Genomic DNA, 12,205 nt, shown 5'->3' on the forward strand with positions numbered 1-12,205 from the left:
CTCATGAAATTCAGGCATCATAGCAGCATGGGGGATGGGGGAGGGGAGGTACAGGTATGGGCAGGGTAATAGTAGAAAGACATAAATATAGGCAATATAATTAGATCTGAATATAAAAAAAATTGAAAAATAAGCAGTGTAAACAAAGGTGCAGATGAGGGTCTGTATGCCCAATCTGTTATATTATATAATAATAATGTTTATCCACTTTTTCTCCTACTTTTTCTGTTTTTCTCCCATCCCAATTTAGTCGTGCCAATTCCCCCCTCGCCTGTCTTGATCGTTGCTCGCATGTGCCCCCCACTGGTCGGTCGTAGAGAGGGTTGAAGAATATATTGCATGTCCTCTCCGATACATGCGGAATCAGCCAGCCACTTCTTTTCACCTGCCAGCGCGGACTCTCATTGGCGAGGTGTAACGTGTGGGAGGCTCACACTGCCCTCGACATCTCCTGTCCTTGCTGTGCAGGCGCCCTGACCGACCTGTAGGAGTCGCTGTTTACAACGACCAGATTACCACCCATCAACTCCCCTCCCGCTGACTCTGCCAATTGAGTCAGTATGACGGCCGGCCCAAGCCGGAGGCAACGCTGACAGCCGGATTCGATACCGGTGTCTCACGCGTTGTTGACGAGCGCTTAGACCGCTGCGCCACCCAGCCGCCTAATAGTAATAATTTCTTAAATTTATATACCGCCTTTCAGGAAACCCAAGGCGCTTAACAGGAGGCGGGCAAACTAAGGGGAAGGAAATCAGGGGAACAATTGGGTAAAAAGAGGGAAGTCAGACAGAGTCATTGATACATTTGGTGAAGAGGTAAGATTTGAGTTGTGATTTGAAAGAGTGCAGGGATGTAGCATTGCAGTAGTTTGGAGGGAGGGAGTTCCAGAGGGTGGGTGCAGCAACAGTGAAGACTCTGGGACTGACAGTCTGCATGTTGGTGGTTGGTGGTGGGGATGGAGAGGAGACTGGAGTCAGAGGACCGCAGCCTCCGGGGGCGGGATGTAGGGATGGAGGAGGTCAGGTAGGTACCCGGGGCCAAGGGAGTGAAGGGATTTGTAGGTGATGAGGAGGATCTTTTCTCGCACTAAGCCACGCCCCCTCAACATACTGAGAGTGGGCTGTGCTCAGAGAGGGTGCACTAAGCCACGCCCCCTCAACATACTGAGAGTGGGCTGTGCTCAGAGAGGGTGCACTAAGCCATGCCCCCTCAACATACTGAGAGCGGGCTGTGCTCACAGAGGGTGCACTAAGCCACGCCCCCTCAACATACTGAGAGCTGGCTGTGCTCAGAGAGGGTGCACTAAGCCACGCCCCCTCAACATACTGAGAGTGGGCTGTGCTCAGAGAGGGTGCACTAAGCCACGCCCCCTCAACATACTGAGAGTGGGCTGTGCTCAGAGAGGGTGCACTAAGCCACGCCCCCTCAACATACTGAGAGCTGGCTGTGCTCAGAGAGGGTGCACTAAGCCACGCCCCCTCAACATACTGAGAGTGGGCTGTGCTCAGAGAGGCTGCACTAAGCCACGCCCCCTCAACATACTGAGAGTGGGCTGTGCTCACAGAGGGTGCACTAAAACACTTATAACAAATTAAAGGATATATCTGGTAAAAAATTACACTCCTGGCATTAGCATTCCAAAATAAACGTTGTTAATTAATATCATTGTACTGGTTATTTTTGTTGTTAATTGAAGTAACAATACATAAAGTATTTCCATATTTCCAAACATTGGTGAAGAAAAAGATTGGGGCAAAAAAGAAAATGCTTGGAGCGGCTGGGTAGCGCAGTGGACTAAGCACTCGCCTACCAATGCAGAGATTCTGGGATCGAATCCAGCTGTCAGCAGTACCTCCGGCTTGGTCAGTCGTCCCTACTAACACAATTGGCAGTGTTAGCGGGTGGGAAGCCGGTGGGGTGTGTGTCCTGGTCGTTGTAAACTGCGACTCCTACTGGACGGTTGTGGGCGCCTGTTCAGCAGGGAGGGGATCTGGGGGAAATAGCGTGAACCTCTGCACGCGTTACGTTCCCCCAGTAAAACTCCTCACTGTTAGGTGAAAAGAAGCGGCTGGCGACTCCACATGTATCGGAGGAGGCATGTGGTAGTTCTACACCCTCCCCAGACCGACAGTGGGGCAATGTGCGCAACGACCAGGAACGGAATTGGCATAACGACTAAATTAGGATGGGTGAAAAATAAGAACGCCAATAAAAAAAGGAAAAAAATACTTGTCAAATTACCCCAGCTGTGTACTGTCATGGATAACATATACTGTAGTAACTACTGACCTGGCTTTTGTTGGCTGCCACCTTAGCGAACAGCGCCTGAGAAACCTTCGCTCTCTTCATCTCCAGCTGGATCTCGTCATAAATCCCTGAGGTGATGTTCACCAATAACTCCAGCTTCAACGGAACACAATCGCCACTGATCAGGGTGGGCTTGATCTGCAGAGGAGAGGGGGTCGGGGCATGAGAGGAGAGGAGAGGAGAGAAGAGAGGAGGAGGGGAGAGGAGAGGAGAGAAGAGAAGAGAGGAGGAGGGGAGAGGGAAGGAATGACACTGGTGAGTGGAGTGGAGGGTGAAAGTATGGGTACCGTCTCAAAATCGTACTCAAGTAAAAGTCAGAGTATCTGGCTAAAAACACAGAACAAAAGTAAAAAAGTTTCTACTATGCGCGCACGTATACTATTGATCATCTAGCGTTTATTTGAAAACGATTCATAAATAGGCCAACAAATATCAACGTTCTGGAATATTCCAGCAAAAGGCGATTATCACAGAATGGGCTGTTTTTTACCTCAAAACGGGTGCTTTTCAAAATGCTCTCAAACGGAAATGAAGCGATAAAAAAACTATTTGCCTTGACAGCACTGACTGGAAAATGATTCTTTGATAAGCGACGGGGAGATTAGACACATAGCCATAATTTAAAACATAGATTAGGCGATATTAACGTTAACATTGGCGCCGATGGTGGCATTCAAGCACTAAGTCGTGCGCTTAATAGTGATTTTTTAAACAAAAAAAAAACATGGATTATTGGAATGTGAGTCAAAGATGTGAGACTGAGCTACTTTCCTGGCCTTCATACATAAAATATAGCCAACGCTATCCACACAAAAATGTAAAAATTTTATAAAAAAAGGCTATTTGCCCAGAATTGCGACAAGGGTGACTGGAGGGTTAAAAAAGTTGTTGTACCTCATTGTCTGCATTTTGTACCTACAATGTCTGTGTCTCAGATTCTCTTTTTGGCGGATTGCTCCAATTCAGATGAGGCAAGATCCTCCCCCAGTGAACTAAGCCATACTGATTTGACTCACTATCCTATGTAGCAAGGAGCTTATTTGCATATCTCAGCCCCTGGTTGTAGTCACCGCCCACAATCAACAATTCGCTCAACAACGGAGCAGTGGGAATAATGCGGAAGCGGTTTCCCTGTCCATGACTCTCCCTCTCTCTCTGTCTCTATCTCTCCCACCTGCATTTTACACACAATCGCGAGTCGAGCCGCTCACACAGTGCACATGTGCGCCCACGGAGCGATCTCTCCTCTCTCTCTCTCTCGCTCGCTCTCTCTCTCTCGCTCTCTCTCGTATGTATCACGCTGTGTGGGTGACTGTCACTCAAATCGCTTTGCGAGTATGGGCGGAGCCCAGCCCAAAACAGCTTGAAATCTTGAAGTGGAAAAATGCTTACTTGATTAGAAATACAAAACAATGAATTATTTTTCTTTAATTACAGATGTGTTCCATAGACTCACAGGGATTGTGTAAAATTGCCCAAATAGTGAAAGAAATAGCAAAACAGGGGACCTTTAAACTGTTGGGTGCCATGGGTTAAATTCATTATATACCATAGGTTGCCGGCTCTATTTGTCTATGGAGAAGTACCCCTTCTTTGCAGGGCTATAACTTTTTAAATTCTATTGCTACATTGCCATTATTAGGGCCCATTCAAAGTCCTATATGTATTGTTCATTGTGTAGCAACGTTAAACTTTTTCATTCACATATTCATAGTAAAGTATGGTCTAATGCAGGGATCGGCAATAGGCGGCCCGCGGGCCGACATTGGCCCGCCAGCAATAATTTCTGGCCCGTCAGATTATTTTGAGAATATGATATTTATTTTACACGCAGGAAATATTCACTCGGGACGCCAGGGTGTCTTTTATTGTGAAGCTGTATCTATCTACCGGCAGTCATCAAAAGCATGTCTGTCACTATAGCCAATTGAAATGCTAGAAATGGTCACGTGGACTGGGAGAACCGGGTCGCATGTATATTTCCCTAACGCCCTAACGCACTTTCACTTCCGCGTTCGAGATGGAGCGAGTAACAAAATGTGTTAAAAAAACAAAACAAACATCTTTTGCAACGGGGAAATATAACGCTTCTTTTAATAAACAGGAGCCATACTTAAAATACGGGTTTATCGCAACAGGTCGGTGATTCTTGCGTGCCGAGCCGACGTCCTCTCTGCATAATATGTGGCGACAACAACAACAGTAGCGAGGGCAATGATGACAACTGTGTTCAAGTTGGCAGATAAAGTTCAGATAAAGCATTCAACGGCAATCTGGAATTGGAGGGCGGCGAGTGGATATGTGACATGTTTCAAACATTAGCAGGGATTTTGGAGGACTTAACAACAAACAAGGTATGGTGAGTCGTGTTTTCATGCATTCTGTCTTCTGATCTGTTCATCACGCGCCGCGGTGATCTGCAACAGCTGAATGAATGAATGAATGAATGAAAACTTTATTTAACAGATTGCAGAATGGGTACAATACAGTACGGCGCAATACACACAATTGTTAAGGGGATGCAGACCAGAGAAAAACGTTTGTCTTTTTTCACTATATTAAATTAGCCATTGTTTTTGATCCTGGCCCGCCAAGCAATGGCTTGGGGGAAATCTGGCCCGTGGCCAAACCTAATTGCCGACCCCTGGTCTAATGTATAAGTATGTTTTCATCTCTTTCTGCAGCTTTCTCCAGAACGTGATATATAGCCCCAAATGCATTATATTGATGATGAAATACAGTTTGATGGCAATCGGGGCGATATAAAAAATGTCAATTGGACGTACTTCTAGAATGATCTACGTATGATCTGATGATGACCGGATGGGCGGGGGATCGTTTATAATTCCGTGGGCAGCGTTATATCATTCATCTAGTGTGGGTGATATGTTCATCATAACAGTTTATATGGAATACGATCAAAAATAACGCTGAATCTTACCGTATCCTCCTCGCGCCGTTGGGCGATGAGCGTGGAACAGTCATTTACCTATTATGGTATGTAGAAATATCGGGTCCATTTCCAGCTTGTATAATAGTATATATGTCCAAATCATGTTGTTTATCGAGTTATTGGCAATCGATCGCTATGTATTGTGTCGAGATCGAGTCCCGGGAGCCAAACAGAGTGCCCGGAAGTAATATGGCCGACCAGCACAACCTCCATAGCACTTCCTGTTTGGCGATTGCGCCGATCGGCCACCAGATGGCGCTCCTGAACCGCCAGAGAGCTCAGTGGGTCCTCCTGGTGGATCTCAGGCCAGCGGAGGGGAAATATGAATCCGATCGCAGATTTTTGAAATATTGATATAAGGACGCTGTAAAGCGTCCTCCGGCAACTTGAGCATGGCCGGGAATGACGCTGTAAAGCGTTTCCCGGCAGTCAAAGTGTTAAGAAATAAAGTTAGGGTTCCATCCTCAGAAGGGGAACTTAAAGGTTTTCTGTGTAATGTAAAAAGAAAAGCATTTTTTTGTATTTGTAATTTACTGGTATGTAATTATTTGTAACATGTAATTTACTGGTATGTACTTATTTGTAACATGTACTTTACTGGTATGTACTTACTTGTAATATTGTACACATTATCCGTGCGATACGTCAATATATGACTTATGGCTATAACATAACGTACATTATGTACCTATTTTCTTGTGGTCGATTAGTACTTCATTATTTACATATTTGAAGGTGTGTGTGTGTGTGTGTGTGTGTGTGTGTGTGTGTGTGTGTGTGTGTGTGTGTGTGTGTGTGTGTGTGTGTTTGTGTGTGTGTTCACCTACCTGTGTGTGTATCTGAGCGTGCCTCTGTGTGTGTGTGTGTGTGTGTGTGTGTGTGTGTGTGTGTGTGTGTGTGTGTGTTCACCTACCTGTGTGTGTATGTGTGTGTGTTCACCTACCTGTGTGTGTATGTGAACGTGCCTCTGTGTGTGTGTGTGCGTGTTCAGCCACCTGTGTGTCACAGTGTGTGTGTGTGTGTGTGTGTGTGTGTGTGTGTGTGTGTGTGTGTGTGTGTGTGTGTGTGTGTGTGTGTGTGTGTGTGTGTGTGTGTGTGTGTGTGTGTGTGTGTGTGCGTGCGTGCGTGCGTGTGTGTGTGTGTGTGTGTGTTCCCCTACCTGTGTGGTGTGTATCTGCACGTGCCTCTGTGGGTAGGGGGCGGAGCAGGGCACGGGGGAGGAGATCTGGTTGCCGCCGCCGCCGCTGATGATGATGTTGGCGTTGGGGTTGGTGCTGCGCTCGCGCTCCTCCTGGTAGACGCGGTCCCGCTCGCCCTCGGGCAGACCCAGGAAGCTCTGCATGGCCTTCAGGTTGACCAGCAGGGACTGGGAGGCCGAGCGCGGGTCCTCCTCCTTACGCAGGATCTCAGACAGCAGGCCCTGCAGCGGGATGCACACACAAGGTACATGTGAGAAAACACACACACACACAGTAAGGGTCTATATGTATAAGGGTCCCGTAACTCAAACGGAAACTGGTCAGTTGTGGTTATTATTATTGATACAAATTTGATGTTATTTATTTAATAATCATTTAGAGAGAGAGAGAGAGAGAGAGAGAGAGGGAGAGAGAGGGAGAGAGAGAGAGAGAGAGAGAGAGAGAGAGAGAGAGAGAGAGAGAGAGAGAGAGAGAGAGAGAGAGAGAGAGAGAGAGAGAGAGAGAGAGAGAGAGACAGACAGACAGACAGACAGACAGACAGACAGACAGACAGACAGACAGACAGACAGACAGACAGACAGACAGACAGACAGACAGACAGACAGACAGACAGACAGACAGACAGACAGACAGACAGACAGACAGACAGACAGACAGACAGACAGACAGACAGACAGACAGACAGACAGACAGACGGAGAGAGAGAGGGGGGGGAGAGGGGGGGGGAGAGGGGGGGGGGAGAGAGAGAGAGATTTGATTTTATTAAAAAAAACTTTATTTACACACCAATACTACAAGGGATGTAACAATACAATCAAACAAACACTTCACATCTCAACAAGACAAAAAAAAACATGCTATTTTTAACTGCAAACTCCAAACACATAACCATGAAACCTAAAAAAAAAACTAGGCACATTCACATGAAAACACAGCAGAATGCCAACTCCTCATCCACCACCGAGCAAATAACCTCCTTGTAACAAGTCAAGTCAAGTCAAGTCAGTTTTATTTGTATAGCACGTTTACAAATGACTAACAGCCAAACCAAAGTGCTTCACAACATGATAAAAAACACATACAATGCAATAAAATACACTAGAAAAGAGGTAGAGTACAGTACAGTGCAAAGTGCAAAGTGCAATAAAAGAGACAAGACAATTTGATAAAAATGCAGAGTGACAGCTGACGTCATGTATAGATGCTGGGCTAGCTCTGGTCAAAGGCCAGGGAGAAGAGATGTGTTTTGAGCAAGGATTTAAAAACCTCCAGGCTCTGGGCAGATCTTATGTGGAGGGGGAGGCTGTTCCAGAGTCTGGGGGCAGCAGCAGCAAAGGCTCTATCTCCCCTGGTTTTTAGCCTGGTCCTAGGCACCTCCAGCAGCAGCTGGTCAGCAGACCTTAAGGCTCTGGATGAGGTGGGGTGATGTAGGAGCTCAGCTAGGTACGGTGGAGCCAGCCCGTGTAGTGCTTTAAAAACAGTCAGTAAAAGTTTAAAATCAATACGGAAACGGACGGGGAGCCAGTGGAGAGAAGCCAGAACTGGTGTAATGTGGTCACGTTTCCTGGTACCGGAAAGCAGGCGGGCAGCCGCATTTTGTACCAGTTGCAGGCGACGAAGCAGCAACTGGTCAATGCCGATATACAACGCATTGCAGTAATCCAGCCGGGTCGAGATAAAGGCATGGATCACCCTCTCCAGATCCTTCTGGGAGAGGTATGGTTTGGTCTTGGCTAGGAGTCTGAGGTGGAAAAAGCTAGTTTGGACCACCGAACTAACCTGCTTATCAAATTTAAAATTTCTGTCGAAGATTACTCCAAGGTTTCTGACAGAGGAGCGGATATTTGAGCCCAGGGGGCCTAGAGCAATGGCTGTAGGGTCAGGTGAATCATTACTAAATAAAATTATCTCTGTTTTGCGCTCATTTAAGTTGAGAAAGTTTGAACTCATCCATAATTTAATATCAGCCAGGCAATCTAGCAGTGGTTGTAATGTGACCTTGCCTTTTGCTTGTAAGGGTAGATATATCTGCACATCATCGGCAAAACAATGGAAGGACATGTTGTGCCTTGCAATGATTGAGCCTAAGGGCAACATATATAATAAAAAGAGGATGGGGCCCAGTATCGACCCCTGGGGCACCCCACAGGTAAGTGGGGCCGCTGAGGAGAAGAATTCTCCAAGCTGGACTGAGAACACCACTGTTCCACAAAAGTATCTACATTTTTCATCTCTTTATAGAACCTAAAATCTATCCAGACCCTTGCTCTTACAATTGCTAAAAACACACTGGTCAACTCCTGAACCACTTCACTTTCGATTTTGTTTTTCCTTGTAAGATATATTGCCATTTTTGCTTCACCCAACAGGAAATTTAACAGTTTCCACTTAAAAACACTGCTTCTCCTGTAACCAGCTCCAAATATAAAAACAGCCTTGGACCACTCCTCGTTAAAAGACAAAAACAAGATTTCTAATGTATCAAATAAGACCTCAAGCCATCCCCAGTTATTTTTTTTGATGGGAGTTTATACAACGCTCTCTATCCTGGACTTAAAACACAGTTCACAGCAAAAAAAAATCTCCACACAGAGTCCTCTTTTCCATTTAGCTTGCCCGCGTTGAGAGCTTTGACACAACATTGTAAAAAATGTTGCCACCGACAGTCAAGTCCTTTCGAACATGTTTCGTCCAATAAGCGCCCAGAACACTATTAACATCTGTATAAAGTTCCACCTCTAGAAAAGGGTCCTCTTCATCTGGGGTCTCCTCCCCCACACAGTACATCCTCAATAGTTTAAAATCTTCCAAAGACTTTCAGCCCACCGTTTTAAAATATAATCCATTTGTCTAACTGAATTCAGAACCAGCAGTTTAGCCACAGCATGTCCATCCTCTAAACCTGGCCCAGCTACATCCACAATTTTCCCCAGCATGAGTATTCCGTTTTTGCTCAGTATGTGTCTGAGGCTTGGTGTTGAACTGTCGGTAATGTCCATTCTTGCCCCACCGACAAGAGGTTCCTCCAAAAACCAATACATTGAAAGAGCAGGCTCAGACATTTTCCTTTTAAATAGATTCCATGCTTCAAAAACCCCTTAGGCCTCCAGTTCTTAATGTCTTGTAGATCTCCTTTTTTGGGTAACAACGTTATGACAGCTCTCCTGCAGCTCAAAGGCAAGGACATGTCCTCAAAACTCTCATTGAGCACCTCCAGCAGATCTTCACCCAACTCCTCCCAGAAAGCTTTATAAAACTCAATGGTCAGTCCGTCAATGCCAGGGGCTTCCCGCCCTCCATTCCCTGCAGTACTGTGTACAGTTCATTTAGACCCAGAGGTTTCCCGAGACCGGTATTCTCTTCGTCAGAGATCTTCGGAAGACCCTCGCAAAAAGAATTTCTTTTCTCTTTATATTCACTCTTATACAAAATGTGAATAAAACCTCACTGCTTACTGCCGAATCTCCCCATCCTCTATTAACTCTCGTCCTTCAGCCGTACGTAGAGTGTGTAGAAATCGGCTATGTCCATTTTTCCTTTCCATACCGGAAAAAAAACTGGAAGGCGTATCCATCAAATTAGCACTTTGGAACCTCGACCGAACCAATGCTCCCTGTGCTTTTATGCAGATCTTTAAGCATACTTTTTTTTGGATTTGAGGACTTCAAAATGTCCTCGATTCCCTGTGGACTCAAACACATTCTGAAGGCCCACAATCTCAGTCTCTAGATCACTCATTGACCTTGTAATGTCCTGTGTGACATTAAGAGTGTATTGCTGACACAACTGTTTTATCTGAACTTTCCCACAGTCCCACCACTGCCTCAGAGACATAAAATCCTGTTTTTCACCCCTAAACCTTTAAAAAAAAAACTTAAAAGTCTCCTTAAAATTAACATCACACAGTAATGTGGAGTTAAAGTGCCAATATGCATTCTTAGGTTTTACCCTTGAAAGAAAAACATCACTTAAAACCAACAAATGATCAGTAAAACCTACAGGCATAATTTTACACATCCTAACAACTCCACAATGATGTTTAAAACAATAAAACCTATTCAACCTAGCTAGAGAAATTACATTTTCTCTAACATGAGCCCAAGTATATTGTCTTTAGTTGTCATGTAGCCTTCTCCAAATGTCTACAAGAACATGCGTTTTTAAGTTGATTTCAAATCCTCTGTGATTCTCTGTGAGGTTCAGTGTGATTCCTGTCAAAAGAATTCTTCTGAGTGCAATTAAAATCACCTCCCAGAAATAAAAAATCATCAGAATTACAACTCATCAGAGTGTCATTGAGCTCATTTAAAAAAAATTGCTCCATCTGAACCAACCACAGGTGCATAAATATGAATAAAAACCATAGTATGCCTTTCAAACTGGGCCTTTACCACCATTAGCCTCCCCATCCACTTTCCACTGTATCTCATAAGATAATGGTACAAAACGTTTTGAGAACAGAATGCCAATCCCCCCCCCCCCCCCCCCACTCACTGAGGTCAGGGAGCTTAAAACCACCTCGCCCTTCCATTCTGTCTTCCATTCTGTTTCATTTAACATATCACTATGCGTTTCTTGCACCAACATGACATCAATGCTTTTCACTTTGATCATTTCATATAAAAGAGCTCTTTTCCTTACAGTATGTCCCTTGCTCCATTCAAATTTAAGGTGGCCACTCTAAAACTACTGCTCATTAGAAATAAAGAGTAAACCACCCATGTGAACAATATAACCAAAACAACAAACCTATTCTGACTCCACTCCATCATCTTCCTTTTTGAGGTCCAGCTGAACCTTTTTGTACAATTTTCCTCAGCCTGTATATTTCTTGGTCAGAAAACCATCCATCTCCTTTACACTTCAAATGATCCCTGGCTGACACAATGAACAGCTCCCTATCTGGAAAGAACTTTCCCACTTTCACACCTTTCCTGTTTTTCGGTGTCTGTAAAAACATTTTCATTTCAGCCATTCCATAGGAAGATTTAGATTTTGCATCTGAAGATGCATCACTCCCCCAATCATCAGACTCGTCTCCAGAGCTTACATCCGACCCTGTACCCTCCTGTGTGCTCTGTTTACTATTTCCTTTTTTCACATCCACTTTCTTAGCTTGAGAGCTTGTCAAACTGTTTACTTTTGACTTTCTTTTCTGCCGAACGACCTCCAGCTTGTTCTCCTCCTCCTCCTCCATGTCGACATCCACTACCACTCCTAACTCCACTCTGACCTCCCCCCCTGTGTCCTTTGACCCTGTTTCATCTACAGGTCTACTTTCCTCCTGGTTAATTATAGTGTCCTTGCTGACACAAGCCCCTCCACCCTGTCCTTGCAGATCAACTCCATCTTCGCCATCCACCCCATTTTCACCTCCATTCTCATTATTCTCTTCCACCACAACCTCCCCCCCCTCATTTTCATCTCCACCATTTTTTCCTTGTACTGTTTCACCTGCCCTTTGACGTTCCATATTATAATAAACATAGGTTAGTTATCTTAAACACAGTTTGCTGAATGAAGAGAAGATGATAGAATGAGGCTTCCCCCTGGCCCCACTAGCCAGGGGGGAAATGAGTTGTAGTCCACAACAAAGTTCAATTGTTTCCCATATTTATTGAGGTGGTGAGGCCCAGAGAAGAGAGTTGGTTCAACACAAGGGATTACTCATTGACAAATATGGATACATGGTTATACAGTTTTCTGGTCCAGTGCATTGACCTCACAGACTAATCCAATATACAGA

General features: G+C 45.0%; 1 protein-coding gene across 1 annotated transcript in view; it reads right to left on the bottom strand.

Moving 5' to 3' along the window:
• Positions 1-1,949: 1,949 nt before the first annotated feature.
• LOC311225252 (DNA-binding protein SATB2-like) overlaps positions 1,950-12,205 on the bottom strand; it is a gene marked incomplete at its 3' end in the record, with an annotated part of 39,926 nt that continues 29,670 nt past the window's right edge. Inside the window, exons 8-10 of the mRNA XM_084310468.1 lie at positions 6,420-6,680; positions 2,290-2,445; positions 1,950-1,970 (exon numbers count right to left, since the gene is read on the bottom strand). Of these exons, the coding sequence (XP_084166594.1) occupies positions 1,950-1,970; positions 2,290-2,445; positions 6,420-6,680 (438 nt within the window). The remainder of the gene's footprint in view (positions 1,971-2,289; positions 2,446-6,419; positions 6,681-12,205) is intronic.

This window comes from Notolepis coatsorum, assembly GCF_963971535.1.
Source record: "Notolepis coatsorum genome assembly, chromosome: 1".
Lineage (NCBI taxonomy): Eukaryota > Metazoa > Chordata > Actinopteri > Aulopiformes > Paralepididae > Notolepis > Notolepis coatsorum.